The following is an 18797-nucleotide window of genomic DNA, read 5'->3' on the forward strand; positions in this document are numbered from 1 at the left end:
GTTAAAGCTCTTGACCAGATAAAAAGCACTGTGATGTCAGGCCCTGCACAAGTGGTTCTCAGCCTTCCTCATGCTGTGCCCCTCTAACACAGTCCCCTCCTGTCGTGGTGACCCCTAATCATAGAATTATGATTTTGCTACTGTTACGAATCGTAATGTAAATACCTGATATGTGAACCACAGGTTGAGAACTACTGGTCTACACCCCCCTAGAAATGTTGAGAGGCTAGCCTCCATTAGCAAAGGACAAAAGACCCCACCCAAACGTCACTGGCGTCTTCTGCTTGATTTAGAGCTTGGACGAGAGAGAAGCTATAAAGCATCCAGTGTGATGCTGTCTTTTTCAAATTGAAAATGAATTGTCTGATGCTCTGGCCACCTGGAGGGGTGGGGGCGATGGGTGTGGGGGGGATGGGGGTCTTCTTCTGTTCCTCCTTTGGCATCTCCTGCTGAAGGGCATTCAGTTCCTAGTTCGCTCTCCACAGAACCCTCTCTGGGGTTTCAGAGATAAAAAGGGAGCTAGCGCATCTCTACAGCCTCTGACCACCAAACCTTGACTGATTGGCAGTCCTACCTTAGAGACAAAGAATTTCCCTTCTAGTTTGTGCTCTGTTGCTTTGGGACCAGAATGAGCTTTCGAAGGCCTGCTGACCAAGTGGAAACAACTCACTTTTCAATAGACCCAAAGGCCCCTTGGGGAAAGGATACCCCCACCCCTCTTTCTGGGATCCACTGTTTTTTGCTCTCAAAAGACCCTGAAGGGTTATTTGCTGTGGTTTTCTGTGTGGTTCTCTGCTTACCAGACTAGGAGCTAGCATTAGAAGTACATGGTGGACAATCTACAGGTCTTACATTTCTTAAGAGCTATTATAGCTCCAGGAATTTTGACTAGTTAAGGTTCTATAGCTCATGTCAAGGTGCGAACACTTGCACTATAGACGGTTCTGAACACAGGAAATCACGAATCTCTCCTTTACCATTCCTCTCAGACCCAAAGAGCTAAGAGCATTTGAAAAACAACAGCAAAAGAAGCAACGCAAGATGATTATTCTGAAAACACAGTTTATGGTTGATCTTTTAAAAGGTACTCAAATTGTTTTGGCTCTGGAGAAGCTGAGGAAGTGGTTAGAATGTCAGCGTGGAGGTAACTAGTAAGCTTCACAGAGGAGAGCAATGGGTCCTTCCAAATGGCTCTACAGGGACAGATGGAGTTTGCTGACATATTTGGGATCGACAGTAGAGATAGAAGTGGTGTGTGTGTGTGTGTGTGTGTGTGTGTGTGTGTGTGTGTGTAATGAGCTGACACACAACCTGTGATGAATGAATGCACTGAAAATGAGAACAGTAGAAGTGTCTCAGTGATTGATGTCGCTCTCTTGTCATTATATTGCATTACCTATGTTCTCTTAGCATATAGTTACTTCTTTAACTCAGCAACACAACTGTGATGAGTTATATATGCTCAGCCCAGGGGGTGGCACTATTAGAAGGTGTGGCCCTGTTGGAGTAGGTGTGTCACTGTGGATGTGGGCTTTAAGACCCTCATCCTAGCTGCCTGGAAGCCAGTATTCTGCTAGCAGCCTACAGAGAAAGATGTAGAGCTCTCAGCTCCTCCTGCACCATGCCTGCCTGGATGCTGCCATGTCCCCCACCTTGATGACAACGTATTGAACTTCTGAACCAGTAAGTCAGCCCCAGTTAAACGTCCTTATAAGAACTGCCTTGGTCATGGTGTTTGTTCACAGCAGTAAAACCCCAAAGACAATGACTTTTACCTTGTCAGTGTGGAAACCTCTGTCTCTTGAAGACCATGTCTTACAATCCCATGCTAAACACTCTGAGAGAATGGTCTGGATTTACAAATGGCTTCCCATAATCTTCTATTATCACAGAACACTGAGGCAAGATGTTTAGCCATACATTCCCAGAACACTAAAATGGGCACACTGTCTGCTGTATAGGCAGTCACTAGGTCTGTTTGCCACAAATAGGCCAGACTCCCTCAAAATATTAAGATTTGAGGGTTTTTTATTTACATTAAAAAAAGCAAAATAAATGTTACCCCAAGTGATCCTTATCTTTTTATTCTTTATTCAAATACAGTTCTGATGGACATTTATTTTGCAAGAACAATATGAAGGTTACCTTGGCAGATTCAGGTTTCTCAACTCCTACATTTTGCAAAGAAAGACCTCTTTCTTCAAATGAACTAGCCTCTGAGTCCTTGGCCTTTAGAAGCCCGAAAGAATGTTTCATGTCCAAAGCATTGGGCCACATTGTGTGTTAGTTGGAAGAGATAGCTTATGTTATCAACTTGCTTATGCTGAATACATGACTTTTGAAGACTGAGGCCTTGGACCACTAGCTCTCTGGAAGGTTTAAGGTTTTGTAGCTAAGGTCAGTTGGGATGAAAGACCTGTCTGCCACAGACTTCCAGGAAAAACCCCAAGTGGTAGAAGTTGGGCTAGTTGTCTTGGTGGGAAGCAATTTGCATGCTGGCACATGGTACTTCAGGAGAGTTGTGTACACCTCATATTCCTCCCCTGGAAGCACGGGACTCTGTTGACATCAACCCCATACTGTGCTATGTAGCAAACCTAGGATCGTACACTTATAGCGAAGCATCCTACTTCTGAGTCATAGCTAGCCTCTTTGCTTATTAATTTATGTATTTTCACTCTTACAGACTATAACCTGGGTGAAAGTTTTTCTCAGTTCTATTAGTTCTTCTAGCATATAATCAGGGGGTCGACTAAGGACTCAAAGCAGTTAGATTCCATCAAAGTTATTAAACACAGAAGGACCATTTACTTAACAGTCACTACTTTTCACACTAGGCAATTTTAAATGCCCCTCCCATTATCAACGCTACTGTTTATACCTTATTCATTGCTACCAAAAATTTAGTATCTACTTATCTTTTGAGACAGAGTCTCACCAGCCTGGCCTTGAACTCAGAGATCTTCTTGCCTCAGCCTCCTGAATGTTGGGGTTAAAGGCTTATGCCACCAATCCTGGCTTTACTTACCAGTTTCTTAGGGGTTCTGAATTTTATTGTATGTAATAGTGTAACTGTTGTGTGTGGGGGTTAATTTTATAGTCATTCTTCCTGCTCACCAATAAGATGATTTCATTAATTATCTGTACTATCTATCTTTTAACACTGTGAAGCTCCCAAAATCCTTGGACCTTTTCTTCCTTCTGAGAGCCCCATGATAAACAGAATTATTTTTGTTCTATTTCCTAATTGGTTATCGCTGTTTTATAGAAATAGTATTGATTTTTATAGACAGAACTTTACTGAACTCTGGGGGAAAATGTAGATCTATTTTAAAAGTGGGCAAGTCAGCTAAAAATAAACCTTCTCGTGAAATGTCGGCAAACACACTGACCATATGAAGTTTCATTTTTACTAACTTCTAGTGCTTAGTCACTTCATCTTTTAAACTGATTAAAGGACACATTGCTTTCCAAAGTGATTATCCTCAAAACAAGGCTTTAAGCCACGTTTAAAGCTTAGCAACCCTTAATTGTTTCTTCTTGCTAGCACAGTAGGGATGTACTAATACTGCTTCCTGGTTTCGTGTCGTGTCCGGATGATTAATATGGTCAAGAGTGTTTTCATGGCTCTTGGTCATTTAGGTGTTCTTCTATGTGAAACGTGATTTCAAGTCTTTTGTATCACCTCATATAAACTATTTTTCTTCCTGAGTCTTAAGAATCAATTTAATATTCCAGATACTAGTTTTCCCCTGCCCATCACAAACATGTTCTTCTACGATTTGACTCTCTAAGGTTATGGGTCCTCATTTAGTGCTCTAAGTTCCATTATGCGTTCTAAAAATGCTTCAAATGCTTAAGAAATGCTAGACTAGACTAAACGGGTAACAAAGGATGTGGGAGGAGTTCGGACAGAGAACAAGGATGAACTATCAGAAAGGCAGACCAGGAATGCAGAGAGATGCCGGACGTGGAGGAAGCAGAGAGCAAGTCCACCACGGTGCTCCCTCCAGTCCTGCCCCCAGGCTTTGTCCTTGGCTTCCTGCCGTCTTCCCCTGAGGATGAACTTCGACCCAGAAGTGCAGAGGGCCCGGGGAAGAGGATGGTCCAGATGGTATGATTCAAGCGTGAGAAGACAGACGGAAGAATGTGAAAGATGTGGCAGTTCTTGCATGGGAACTGGAGAGTTCCTTCCCGGCTCAGGAGTCTCTGGTGAGGAAGCAGTCACTTCTCCGAAAGCTCTGTTTGTTTCCTATTGAGAAGGGAACAGAAGACTCCAGATGATGCATCTACACCATGGCGCCTGCACCTGCTCCGGGAGCATTGTGGGAGATGGGGTGCTAAGACAGTAAGAGCCAGAGGACCCGGATGTCCGCTCAGATGGTGTCTTCTGCTTACGACAAGGAAGCTATACGCACAAAAACTCAGCAATATCGGTGCTCAAACAAGACCCGCACAATGGCGAAACACGGGAGGCTCTCACAAGGCTCTACTCCTGGATGAAGAGCTGCACGTAGGGACTGTGAGAGGGTGAGCAGTCTTTTCCAGGGACAAGCCTGACGAGCCATCTGCTTTATTCAGCCATAAACACATACATATGAACTACCAAATGTGCTCAGCAGGTTACCATATATGTAACAATGTGTGCATACGCATGCACGCGCACGTGTACACACACACACACACACACACACACACACATACACGCACACACACACACACACACGCTCGATCGCACAGGCAGCAATGTCTACAGAGAGGTCATAGATTTGAGAGGGATTGAAAGGACATGGGAGGAGTTGGAAGACAAAGAGCAAGAAAAGAAAGTAATGTAAGTATTCATGAAAAATTCTTTTTTTTAAAATAAAGATTTATTTATTTATTATATATGGGAACACTGTAGCTGTCTTCAGACACACCAGAACAGGACATCAAATCTCATTACAGATGGTTGTGAGCCACCATGTGGTTGCCGGGAATTGAACTTAGGACCTCTGGAAGAGTAGTCAGTCCTCTTAACCGCTGAGCCATCTCTCCAGCCCCATGACAAAATTCTTAATTTAAAAAAAAATTAAATTATTAAATATTATGACATTCAATTAAATGTAGCATCTCTATGAGAATAATTTATTATTTAATGTTGAAAACAACAAAAATAAACTTCAGATGGAAGAAAATAATACATACAGTAATATCTATTTTTCAATACATTAAATCAGTTTCGTTGAATTTAATGTTATAAATAGTTTACATAAGTAAAACACAATCAATAAGCAAAACACCACAGCTTTGGAACTGTTGTGCTGTATGGTATCAGGGAGGGTCTGGTATGTCAGCTTTTAGAGCATTTTTAAAGCAGTCTAGCAATTAAAAGCCAGGTTAAGACTGTGGCACACAAGGATGGTCCTAAGGTCCCTCAAATAGTTCTCTGTCTACAATGAATGCACTAAAATATGCAAGACAAAAATATAAAAGAAGATTCAGTTCTTTGTTTGTGTTTTGAGGTAGGGCATCTATGTGTGGTCCTGGCTGTTCTTTCTGGAACTCACTCTGTAGACCAGGCTGTCCTTGAATTCAGAGATCCTCCTGCCTCTGCCTCCCAGCGCTTGGACTAAAGGTGTGCACCACTGCAACCCAGCAGGACTCAGTTCTTCAAGCAGTAGCAGGGAGGGCGTTTTGATAGGAATTTGTGGTGCTACATCTGCAGCAGCCTCTGAACTGCAGCTATTTTTCTTCCACGACTATTACCAGGGACACAGAGACGTTCTACAGTAGTGCAGTGGCCCCTCAGGGCTCGTCTTCGGATACTAAAGAGGTGAATAAAAAACCAAGCAACTGCACAACTTATCCTGTTCATTGCAGATTTGTAGTCAAACATAACTGGGAAGAAATTAAACACTGCCATTTAAAGTACTGAGTTAGAAGAACAGTTTTGAATTACAGACTACGCGTTCCTTTATGTGAGCCAAGTGCTTATTCCTAAGACAACACAAACAATGGCGAGCAAGGGCTCTGAACACAGACAACGCTGTGCTCCACGCTCCTGAAGGGAACAGCCAGACCCATGCTCTTTCTGTTAAGGTCATGTTCTTCACGGACATCGTGGCTAAATCTAATTCCACACGCTTACAGGACGCTTAGACACGGGAGCAGGTACGGTAGCATCAATGGCAACTCGGTGACTAAGCACTGAGGAGCTGATGCTGAGGTTGCTGCACACGGCTCAGAGTCCTTGTAAATATCTTATATTCATTATAAAATAACGCATCACCTTCTGACCTCACTTCTTACACGGTCTCTAACACAACTGATTTCCCACTAATTATATATATATATACTGGGAATGAAATTCTCATGGTTATTAAGGAAAATATAAAAGAAATAAGTTAATACTCAGTCTACCTTCTTAAAAAGGTCACATGGGGGAGGATTTATTGCACTTGTCTTCCTTAGAGGAATATATTTAAAATGAGGAAGAATAGATAACTATGAAAATAATAATTGCAACTAAAAATATCAATAAAACGTTCAAAGTTCATTTAAAAAATCCATCGAGGGTGTGTCTGGGATCACGGGGTTTTGTTTTCTTTGATGTAGAGCCCTTTGTCTTCAGTCCTGGCCTAGAATGAGAAAGAACACACAATTTCTATGTAGAAGGAAGGAAATACAGAATTCTGCGAAAACAGCTTTGAAAATGTTCCGTGGTTAGTTTAAGATAGCGGAGGTGAGTCCGGAAAGCACAGAGAGAACCAGAGCTCTCTCCACTAAAGCTCATGCCCATCATACCTTTTGGTCCTTCCCGAAGCCTTCTGACGTCTGTCTGCAGGGGAAGGAAAAGTCAAGAAATTCCATGAAAGAAAAGATAAAGTCACTAAAAAGCTTCACAAAAATTATAAAACAGATTAAAGATATTATACATATCCCAAACTAAAGTTTAAAAATACTGTTACATTAATTAAACTAGTGTGTGTGCACACGTGTATGCGTATGTACATGTGAGCACATGTATGTAGTGAGCAGATAGCTTTTGGAAATCAGTTCTTTCCTTCCACCACGCGTTCCAGAGACGAAGCTCAGGTTGAAAGGCTTGGCTGCCAGCCCCACAAAGTTCATTTCACAGCACTGTTTCCTTATAATTTACTAGTTCTACTGGCATTAAACTCAATTTCTGCAATCTTGCTGCAGTAAGCATTACCAAAAAGAAAAAAAAAGTGAAAGGCTTCCTGGTTCTATAAATAAAGCCAACTTGCCACAGCTCACTGGCAGATGTTCCCTGGGGGAATTTCTTTTTTGAGTGGATCACTCAAATCCTTCAAACTTAACTTCATTCTACAATAAATCAAAACTAAACTGGAGTTTCCCCCCAATTCAAAAGCTCATTTTGAGTTATTTCTAGCAAGAGTAGGTAACTAATATTTTCCTAAGTGAGAGCAAATGCAAGCTATTCTTTTAATTATATACATTTCAAATGTATAGTTTCAGTAATTTTAATAAGACATATCCCTAGAATATCACACTATTCTTATTTTTTAAATTTAATTTTAAGTGTATTGATGTTTTACCTACATGTACGTTCGTGTATCGTGTGTGTGTGTGTGTGTGTGTGTGTGTGTGTGTGTGTGTGTGGTGCCTGTAGAGGCCAAAGGAGGGTACCGAACTCTCTTGCACTGGAGCTACAGATAGTTATAAGCCATCATGTGCATTCTGGGGACCAAACATAGGTCCTACACAAGAGTTACAAGTGTTCTTAGTGCTGGCCTCCCTCCCTTCCTCTCCCCAACACAATCCTCTTCATGACAAGCTTACCAGTGCTTCTGGAACTCTCCTTGGGTTGCTTAACTGAGTTAACTTCCCTGTTTCTCAGCTCTTGGATAATACCTTTATTTAAGCAAATATCCACATGAATGTTGAAGAGGGTAAGATCAGAAGTCTCTTGTTCTAGGTTACAAATAGGACAAACTAGAGCTTGTCCTGTTCCTACCTCATCTGCACAGCACTGAGCAGATTCTTGCCCACTTACTATACTGACGGTTTCATTTGCCAAGGATATAGGACTAGACTTGTCTGGAATATCAGGAATATCTTTGCTGTGATAATTCCCTAGAGTGTCCATATTTGCTGCTTTCAATGACCTGTCCTCTGTCTCTGTCAGATCTGCACCATCTACTGAAGTGATGTCTCCATTTTCATGCCCCCATTTCTCACACAGTGGAATAGAGTGGTGTGCATCCTCTGTCTGACCAGTGTCTGCAGACGAAGCATGTGAGTAACAGGGCATTTCTGAATTCTCACTGGTGGATGGTCCATCAAGACATGCATCTACATGTTCATTAAAGGCTTCCAGACTGATGCCGTCTTGCTCCCTAAAGCAAACTGGACATATAAATGTGTGAGGGTCATTTGAATTCTCTGATGTTTCAAAACTCTTGCTCATCTTCTTTAATGCTTGGGCTGGTTCCGAGGTCTGTAAAGTTTGCTGACCGGAAATTTCATATCTGGGTGTGTCTTGACAGTCCGAGATCCTTTCTGATCGCTTTTTATCAAAGAAACTCTTCTTATGAGACATTTCTAAGGGCTTTACAAGCTCAGTTTTGTCAGTTTTGTCTAGAATATACCCAGTGGATGGCAAAGCTTGGTTTCCAGCTTTTAAGAAACCAATGATGCTCCTTTGTTGGTGTTTCTTGTCATCGTCGTTGGAGAAAGTAGACATCCGAACACCTAAAGGAGACCAGAACAGTCAGTCTCAAACTGTATAGACATCCACCCCCAACACGGACAAAGTCAGTCTTAAACTGTATAGACATCCACCCCCATCACAGACAAAGCGTGGGAAGCAATACTGCTATGACATGTATGCACAGGTAAACTAGAGAGAAATAAGTACCGCTGGAGATGTACACACATATACACAACATTCGTTTTTAAAGTGCTAAGGTTTGGACTCGTATACAGTCTTTCAAATGTTAGACATATAACTTACCACTTAGCTACATTCCCAGACCAGTATTTTCCAAATTAAAGGATACTGGCATCATGGCTGGTATTATAAAGAAGAATTTACTTTGCTTTATAAAACTGAGTATCAGTAAATGTTAAGAATCTATTGGGTTTGGCATGATTATATAGAGCTTTCAATGTCATTAAGTAGAAAGAATTAATTGAAGTCAACTACAGAGACTCTTCAGTGCTGATCTTTTTCGATAGACTTAACTTTTTAAGGAATGTTTCATTTTTACATGATAATTGAACAGAATATTCCCATATATCATCTGTTGTCATTCATGTACCACGGCCAGTACCGCATACACAGCACTATCACAAATGCTATAGCTGATCTGAGAAATTAATCTTGGCAGTTTTCATTCTATGAGTTTAGATATAGTTATGAAGACGTATGTTCACCATTATAGAATCACATACTGTAGAGGAATTCTAATCCAGCAACATGGCTACTCTGGCTAGAATACAGACACACTGTTAGTACATACCATTAATCCCAAACAATGAAGGTAAAGTTCATTTGAAGCACCCATGTCTGAAAGGGATGTCAGCCTTTTGGCTAAGATCAAGTGTGAAAGTGATGTCTGATTGAGTGTCAGACAAAGTGATGAACCATAAAAAGATCTGAATATGCCCTACTCTCGTGAGAACAAAGAGGCAACGTAAGGGGGCAGGGCAGAGAGGGGGAGGAGGCAGTTTTACCAAGATAGGGTGCAGAGAGGGAACAAGCTAGACACTGGGAAGACAGAACAAGCCAGGGAACGGGAAGGGGCCAGATTAGAATAGACTGACAGATTGAGGCCAAGCAGAGCAAAAGGTCAGAGGCTGAGACAGAAGCCAGAATGAATCAGGCAGCTGCAGAGAAGTTTGAGTCAGAACAGCTGAGTTGAATCAGCTATCCAGAGTTCAGAACGAACTAGAAAGGGTGAGCTTATTCAGCCTTCTAGGCCTAGGTTAGATTGTATGGTGGCTGGAAGCTCCTAGGACTAGGCCTAGGTTAGCATAGGAAGCAGCAGGCCTCAGAGATGACAATTACCTCAGGGGAATAAAAGTTACTTTTACAATACACAGTTGTTTCACTGGCCCTCCATCCTCTGCTCTCACCCTTCCCCTTGGGCAGTATTGTCTTTACTGTCTCTAAGGTTTGCTTTTTTCAGGATGCCAACCATACAACACTGGCTTCTTATACTTACAATATTTATGTAAGTTTCCTTCATGTCCTTTTGTAGCTCATTTACATGCTGACAATTATTCTGTTGTCTGGATATACAGTTTATCAACCCTCTCTATCTTGCTTGTTCCTAAGGTTTGCAAGTTTCTACAGATACTTGCTCTTTGGCTCTTTTTAATAGACTTCATGCAGTGGTCTCATCATACGCTATCTCTCAAGTGTGAAAGTAATACTAATGATCCCCTCTTGGCACAATCTCTTACAGTTCACTTGTTCCCAACAGATAGTGGCTGGCAGTGTGGTTTCGCAGTGTCATAATCTTGATTTGTAATTCTGAAATCCAAAATTTCTACGTCATAGCACAAAGTGATAAAGGCTAAATTAGTATGATATAATTTAATATCCTCATAATCTAAATAACAAACTTGCTGTTGTTGTTTAGTGACAGAAACACCCACATTTCATGATGTCATGGTGTTGCAGATCCCCAAGTGAGTATCGCAGGATATACAGGAATGCCCTGGATTTGTTTCTTAAATCTGTTACGTTTTGAGTCTTGAAACATCATGCACTTCATGATGAAACATTAAGGACTTCAGAAAAAAAATAAAGATAAGAACAACTCCCATTGGCTCAGACAGAATTCAAATTCCATTCTGTCTGTGCATCTGGTTCTAGGAATTACAGCTGAAGGCACAGACAAAGTTCTTAAACAGTTTTAGAAAGAAACAGAGGGAATTCCAAGTTGAATTTTTTTTTTAATGGAGGAGACATTTTTAAACATATAAGGGGAAAATAAATAAACAAATAAGTAGAGAGAAGGGAAGAGAGAGAAGGGAAGTGGGAGAGGGGGGAGCGAAGCCTACCTACCCATCAATCTTAACCTAAGGGGATGTGGAGAAGCTGCGTTAACTTCTGTCCTTAGCAGTTCCTTAGCGATGGCAAATATTTCCTCTGCAGTAGAAATGGCAGTCGGAACTGTAGATGCTCGAGTTTTCACTTCAAAGTCCACGTTCTTCAGCTTAATGGTAACAGTTCTTCCCTACAACACATACAGCATGTTAATATGGAAAGTCTCTGAACCCGTCGAAGACTGTTTGCAGGTTAGGAAAGTTTAGGAAGCCTGTTTGTAAAACGTGGTCATGAAAACTAACATAATTGAAATCCATGTCTGAAAGATATTATTTAGCATACAATTACTATTCTCCCTCCAATTAAAAACTACTTTTATATGAAGGGCAAGGTTACCTAATCACTTTACTTTTACTGTACAGCTCCCTAAAGGAATTCAGTTTTGAAAGTCAGGGGGAACAGATAGCCCACACTTACTGCATGGCAACCAGAGGCTCCACTAGACATCTTTACGGCTAGTGTCTTGAGGACACGAGGTGTCAGTTGGGGAGGACTAATGACAATGGAGTGTTTCCTTGGGTGTGTGTGAAAGTGACCGGCAGCTGTTTCACTTGAGGGTAAACTCACTCCTGACTCATTTCCTGACTAAGATCAGGAACTTCAGGCAGCAGAGCCTGTGATGACCACAGGGGAGGGTGGGAAGGCCACCTCACCTCTGTGCTATTTTTTCTAAATACCTACAACCTATGACATGGGACAGATGAGACAGTGGCGTTCTTCTACAGGGCCCATGGCCAGTGGCTATCAAGACTGTCAGTTTTACTAAGAGGGAAGGCTACCAAACTGGCAGAGCAACTAGGAACACAGGACACTAGTCTGTGTGCTCCCTGGAAGACAGGACACCAGTCATATGTAGTTTCCTGGAGAGGATCCCGGAGAGAAACCAGTGGGAAGACAAAAGCAAGCCAAGTGCGGGGTGAAGTTGGGTTAATAGCAAGTACTGATGTCACTCTCTAGTTTGACAAGTATCTATGGTGGTATGAGATGTGAGAGGGATAATGGAAATCTATATTCTTTCGGAAACAGTCCTGTACGTCTGAAAGGATTCTAACATTAAAAGTGCGTTAAACAACTAAAGATAAACCATTTCACACTAGAGAAGAGAGAGAAGTAAAACTGCTCCTCAAACGCTCCAACTTCCTGCAGCACTTTTTAAATCCGTTTGCACCTCACTTTATGATAGCCAACTCGGGCTTGAGGCGACTGAGGAAATGCTAAATGTGGACCCTTCTGATGGAAGATTACAAACCCAGTTCAGAGCATCCCCGGCTGCTGTTCTCAGTTGTGTTTAGCTACCAGGATTAGAGCCCTGAAGTGAAGGTCACTGTCTTGGTGAGCATAGCCTTCAAGGATGATCGGGAAAGGATTATGGTCATAGGGCACAGTTGCAGAACAAGTCTTCCCTCTTCCTTCATCTTTCCTGCCACATGTAGTAGCAGTGCTCTAGCATGTGACTCTAATGTAGCAAGGATCCAGTGTGGGACTCTAATGTAATAGCAATGATCTAGCATGTGACTCTAATGTAGCAATGATCTAGCGTGACTCTAATGTAGTGCTAAGGGTACAAGGCTGCCTTTCATCACCCTGGAGCCACACATTTCAGGGTCACAAATTGCCCTTCATGGAGTGACCTCATCACAGATCTCACATACAGACGTCAGACTGACTTCGTTTCTGATTGATGGGAATAGGAATGTTCTACTTTGTCTCTAGCTTGAATAAATGTGTGATCTCTTCACTCAGAGTAGTAAACCTATAGTGAAAAACAAAACTAAAATCATCCCATCAAAATCCAGTACCTTAAGTCCTTCCTTCTGGAGGTCGTGAGCGAGCTCAGCGCACAGTTCTCGGCACAAGCTGTGCTGTTGCTCGGTTTTACTCATCTCACTGAATGTTCTGGAGAAACAAGAAGGCTGTTGGTGCGCAGTGTCAAACTACAGCTGAATAATTCGGTAATGATGTACGTTCAAATAGCCCAGCACTGTATTTCCTTTGGCATAGTTTTCACATAATCTAACACATAATTTTAAACATAGCTGTATAAATGATCAGAAGCCATTTGCATAGGCACAGGGATCAGCAAAAACCCCAATTTTATGCAAGCTCTCCCTCCCTCCCTCCCTCCCTCCCTCCCTCCCTCCCTCCCTCCCTCCCTCCCTCCCTCCCTCCCTCTCTCTCTCTCTCTCTCTCTCTCTCTCTCTCTCTCTCTCTCTTTCTCCTCTCAGACATGGTCTTGTGGTTTGTAGCCCTGGTTGGACTAAAACTTGGTCCTTTCTTATTGTGTGCTCTTCCATATTGGAGAGGCCAGCTTATACATGATTGTGAACTGGGACCTTCCTCTCTCATTCCAAACCAAACTTGGTGCCCAAAAGCATTTTTGAAAATCCAAGGATAGTTTTCAGAAAAAAAAAAGGGGGGGGGGGAATTAGGTATTTGTTCTTACATGTCTCAATAGAACGTTGAAGTTTTGAGGAAATAACTGAAGAACTTTTAAGATGCACACATTTCCCCCTAAACAAAGTTCCATTGAGATTTCATGTGACTCCAAACAAGATGCTAAGCCCCCAATGCTAGACAATCTCTAAGCCAGTGATTTTCAACCTGTGGGCTGTGACCCCTTTGGAGGTGGATCACCCCTTTCATAGGGTTACCAAGAACCATCGGAAAATACAGATACTTACAGTACAACTCATAACAGCAGCAAATGTACAGTTATGAAACATTAATAAAATCACCACAACATGAGGAACTGCACTAAAGGCTCGCAGCATCAGGAAGGCTGGGAGTTGCTGCAGGGCCTCCCTTTACCAAGATTACCCCAGGTTCCATCCTTTATCTAAGACTTCAGAAGGAAGATCTGGATTGGGGCATTTTTTGTTTTTAATTTGTTTTGTAATGTCTGTGCACAGCGAGATGTTCTCAGATGGCACCCTGGTTTCAGAACAAAATCCATTGTTTTGCATACACCTCACACATACTGTTCCACTGATCTGTGCTTGACTGCAACCTATCCCATAAGATGAAGGCGAAGTTCCCACATGCGACCAACATCTCAGCACTCAGGAAGTCTTGGGATTTGGACACTGCAGACTTCAGAAATTCGTATCAGACATGCCCTCAACATGTAACTTAAAACCTCACATACTGGCCAATGTCTGAGGCTCCTGGAACTCCCACTGTAACATCTGAGGACTGTCAGGTAAACATTTAACTGGTCTTCTAAAGAAATTAGAAGTCCCAAAGTGTTTAGTCTTCACTCAACAGGAGTAACATCAGTATTAAAAACATAATTGCTGACCATGTTCTACTGTGAACATAGCAACCAATCAGTGAATTGAGCTTAAGTCAGCCTCAGCAGTATAAGCTGCCAAAAACTGTGAAGCTTCTTTACTGTAGTAAAACTTTATTAAAAACAAACCTGAAACAGTTTGACACACACCAAGCCATACGTCATCAACCTTACTTTTATTTACATAAAAGAACAAATATTACCTTTCAACGCTCATACTTTTCCTTTCTCCATCCCTTGAAATGAGAGGGAAAAAAAAAGGTTTATTTCTATCTCAAAGAAAACGGAGTTGCTTTTGGTCAATAAGATAATTTAATATACTTGTTTTAACTAACTAATTAATTTTCTGTGTGTGGGTGGTGTTTTGCCTCTATGTATGTCTGTGCAGCATATGTGTTCAGTGCTTACAGACATCAGAAGAGGACGTTGCATCTCTTGAAACTGGAGCCACCACCTGTGAGCTACCCTGTGGGTGTGCCTAGGAATCAAAAGTAAGCTCAGTGCCTTTAACTGCTGAGCTACCTCTATACCAACCCCCGCCCCCAACGTTCTCTTTAAATGTCATTGAAAAAAAGAAATCATATCTTGCAAAACCTACTGAGGGTTTCTTTTAAATCCAAAAATGAAGCTGTCACTATGACATAAATAGATAAGACACAATTTGATTTCCTGCTCATGAACCAAATCTGTATCTATAGTAGAAAAAAATTAAAAATGGGTATATACCTTGCTTCTAGTAAAGTCTGCATACTAAAAGACACAACTTATGAAAATGGGGCAGGAGTCCAACAGTCGTCAGCCACAGCGCACACGTGCTCCTACACAATTCAGTGCTACTTCACACCCACTCCACTCCTTCAGGCCGTTCATGTATAGGATGATGACTGAGAATCTAAACCAACTGCTTTGACTGGACTCTAGCTACTGACTGGGGCCACAGAACTGAAGGAGCTGAAATAGCGTATGCTTTATTCATTGGTTCAAATACTTAATAGGTGTGCTATGCCCAGACTGCTCGAGCACAAAGAGAACAATGAATAAAATATACCAAGTGCTTGCCTTAAGACACGTCCCAGTGGATACAAACAAGGATAGATTAAACACGGGGCCTGAGAAGGTAACCCGGTCATATGGAGTTTGCCTCACATAACCAAGGCCTTGGGTTTGAGTCCCACCAGTACAAAAAATAAAAACAAAACAAAACCAGTGAGGCAGGCCTGACGGCAGAGTTCTATAAAAACAACCCCAGTTATATGGGAAGCAAGAGAACCACAGGTTCAAGGCCAGCCTGGGCTACGCAGTAAGTTCAAGATCACCAGGTTAATTTAAGTGAGACTCTATTTCAAATAATAAGTACAGAGAGAGGGCATTAAGCTCAGTGGTAGAGAACATGCTAAGTTCAACAAATCACAAGAACCAAACCAAACCAAACCAAACCAAAAACCAAGTAAACAACAAGAAGAAAAAGGGCAGTATGTTCAAAAGGGAGATTATCCAGCCAAAAAATCCAAAGCAGCACAGGGCAACAGAGGTCAGGGCTGAGGGGGGAGGGCAGCCACAGTACATTATACATGAGCTATACAGTTTTTAATCTAAAGCCTTACTGGCCTCTATATACCACAGAATAACTCCTGCTACATTGTATCAAACTATATTACCTTCAAGGTATAATGGGGAAAAAAGATGACCCTATTTGAATGAAATAAAAAGCTAGATCAAGTGCAGTGTTGTGATTTTATCTTCCATGATGTGCACTTGAGATCAACGTCTGTTAACTGTAGGCTCAAGAGAACAAAGAGCTCAAGGAGCAGGGAAAGACACCACCAGCTCTGCTGGCCTGCCCCCTCTCTGACAGTCAGGCTCGCACAATGTTTGTAGCCTAGGCTAGCCTCTAACTAATTATCAGACTCTGCAGTTTTATGTAATTAATTTTATCCATATCCTCTTTGATTTTATTACTGTCCTTTAATTTTAGCAATTATATAGGAGTATATATGGAAAGGAAGCCAGGCATGATGGTATATGTATCTAATTAATTCCAACAGTTAGGTAGGAGTATTGTAACCGGATCTCTCTACACTCTCCCAGATAACACAGCATCGTAAGGTCCTTTGAAGTAACAGGACAGATCATGGTAAGTACACTGCCTTGGACCAATTTTTATGATTTCCCCTCTTCTCTCTCCGGCTTCTTTTTATTCATCCACAGTAAGCCCAAATGAGAAAGTGAAGAACTAAGTACAGGACTTGTAGTTAGGTGTCCCACCTCCTCCTAGGTCATGGTGGAGATGGTCGCCATGGTTGCCCACAGTCAGCTCCTTCCAGCCTCCAACTCTGGATGACCTCAACCCCATACTGACCTCCAATGTCCCAGTTCATGCCCTCACTCTGCCTGACTTTCTCTGTCTGTCTCTTTGGCCATTTTCTACTTCTCATACTGGTGTGTAGACTTCAGCCAGGCAGGACCTTGTCTAACCCAATGTCACTATCTCCAGTGCTTACAACAGAAGGTGAGTGCTCAGCACTTGGTGACACACCTGGAACCCAAATGAATGAAGCTAAGGGCTTTCAGAGAATCACTAAATCTTGCTTATGGAATAAACCACGGATTATAAGCCACCTGTCTTTAGTCAACAACTTGAACACCAACCTGTCTCTTCCCCTCTGGAAACAGAATGAGACAGGCAGGGAAAAGAAGTAACCACTGTTCCTCTCACCCAACTTCCTCACTGCTGAAGTCCATGTTTCTATCTCCTTATCACAAGCAAACTGATAACCTCAGCTAAGACAGACACTAAATTAAAGCAGTAAAAATGAATTTTAAAAGCATTTTGAAATAGCCTTTATCTCAAAGGTTCAGACTGACACAGTAGATGATAATGAAAATGTTAAACAGCCAAGGAACTCGGTACAGATACCTCGCCAGGTCTGTTGAACCCAGACCCAGTGCGATGTGAAGAAAATAATGCCAAGATGTCTCAGAGAAAAGGAGAGAGAGCAACGCTCTTTGTCGGTAGAGTTCTGTGCAAGTAACAATCCCAAGAGCCATCAACATTTTCTCTGTAACTTTTCCTATTCCAGAAACCTAGAAAAGAACCCATATTTAGCACAGATGAACCAATATTTACAATTAAGCACGTGTGCACATGTCTGAAGGGGAACGTTGTTGGTGCTGAGGCTTGAACTCAGAGTCTTCAACACGCTAAGTAAACAGTCTGCTGCTGAGTAACATTCCCAGGGGAAGATTAGAATCTTCTGTCTCTAACAAATGGTATATTATTTTCACATGTCATTCAAAAAAACAGTTTATTACTTTTGGTCACATAGCCTAATTTGATAGATTTTTTTTAAACGCATGTAAAAAAGACTTGTGCGGTCATACGAATTTTGGAAATGGTAGAGCTGAAACTTTTAGTATCATATTTACGAGTCTTTAATATGCTAACACCTATACTCCACAGGGATATAGGATTTTGTTTTTGGAAAAATTAAACCAAAGTACTCCACCATCTCTAAAATGATAAAACTTTATATTTTAACAATTGAACTGTATATGACACGAAAGTCTGGAACCTGCTCAAAAGAACAGACAAGATTGAGTTTGTATAAGGTGTCGCTCAGTGTGTAAGGGAAAGGCTGTAGCGAAGTTCAGTGTTAACAGTTCCTGGGCACTACAGACATACAGAAGTCTTTTTCTAAGGTATGAATAGGTGTTTCACCTTTTAATGTTCTAGGTTCAAATATTGGGTGAATTCAAATATTGGTGATACTTTAAATTCTCATTTAGAAACCATTACTTATACAATAACAATTTAAAAATCCCTAATTATTAAAAAAAATAAAGAATATATGTAGTACAAAAATTCAGAAGCTATATATAATAAAATATGCCATTCCTGGAACCTTGTGGGAAAATTTTATCATTTCAGAGGCAGTGAAGGACTTTGGCTCAATTTTGCCAAAAACAAAATCCTGACTCTCTTGGGAGTTCACACTCATCGGCAGGGACTGGGCTGCAGGTGTCCCTTCATGTGTTCCTTTTCTGTCCCTTCTCCTGGGTAGGGACGGATGGACTTAGCATTACCCAGCTCTTGCTCACTTGAAGCTCTCCAGCAGCAGAGCCTCTTGAACATTACTTTCGGGGTTGCACACAATTTCAAGTGCACGTTCAACCACCCAGCAAAGTTGTCACGTGCTACCTATTTACAACTATTTAGCAAAGATGATTACCATCAGCCAGCGGCTCTCAACCGTCCTAATGCCGTGTGCGACTCGTTAATACAGCTCCATGTGCTGTGGCGACTCCCAAACATATGCTACTTTTATGACTCGTAATATACATATCTTATATGCAGGGTATCAGGTATGTCACTCCCAAGGGGGTTGAGGACCACTGGGACTCTAGCTCCTCTGCAGAATTCAGAGC

General features: G+C 41.7%; 1 protein-coding gene across 2 annotated transcripts in view; it reads right to left on the reverse strand.

Annotated features, from left to right (window-relative positions):
• Positions 1-4978: 4978 nt before the first annotated feature.
• Positions 4979-18797, reverse strand: part of POLK (DNA polymerase kappa) — a 56416-nt gene continuing 42597 nt past the window's right edge. For both annotated transcript variants that reach the window (XM_080925298.1, XM_080925299.1), the window contains exons 9-15: positions 17290-17456; positions 14576-14608; positions 12883-12979; positions 11042-11213; positions 7807-8718; positions 6787-6820; positions 4979-6620 (exon numbers count right to left, since the gene is read on the reverse strand). In XM_080925298.1, coding sequence (XP_080781424.1) covers positions 6536-6620; positions 6787-6820; positions 7807-8718; positions 11042-11213; positions 12883-12979; positions 14576-14608; positions 17290-17456 — 1500 coding nt within the window. In that variant the 3' untranslated portion in view covers positions 4979-6535. The remainder of the gene's footprint in view (positions 6621-6786; positions 6821-7806; positions 8719-11041; positions 11214-12882; positions 12980-14575; positions 14609-17289; positions 17457-18797) is intronic.

This window comes from Micromys minutus (assembly GCF_963924665.1).
Source record: "Micromys minutus genome assembly, chromosome: 11".
NCBI lineage: Eukaryota > Metazoa > Chordata > Mammalia > Rodentia > Muridae > Micromys > Micromys minutus.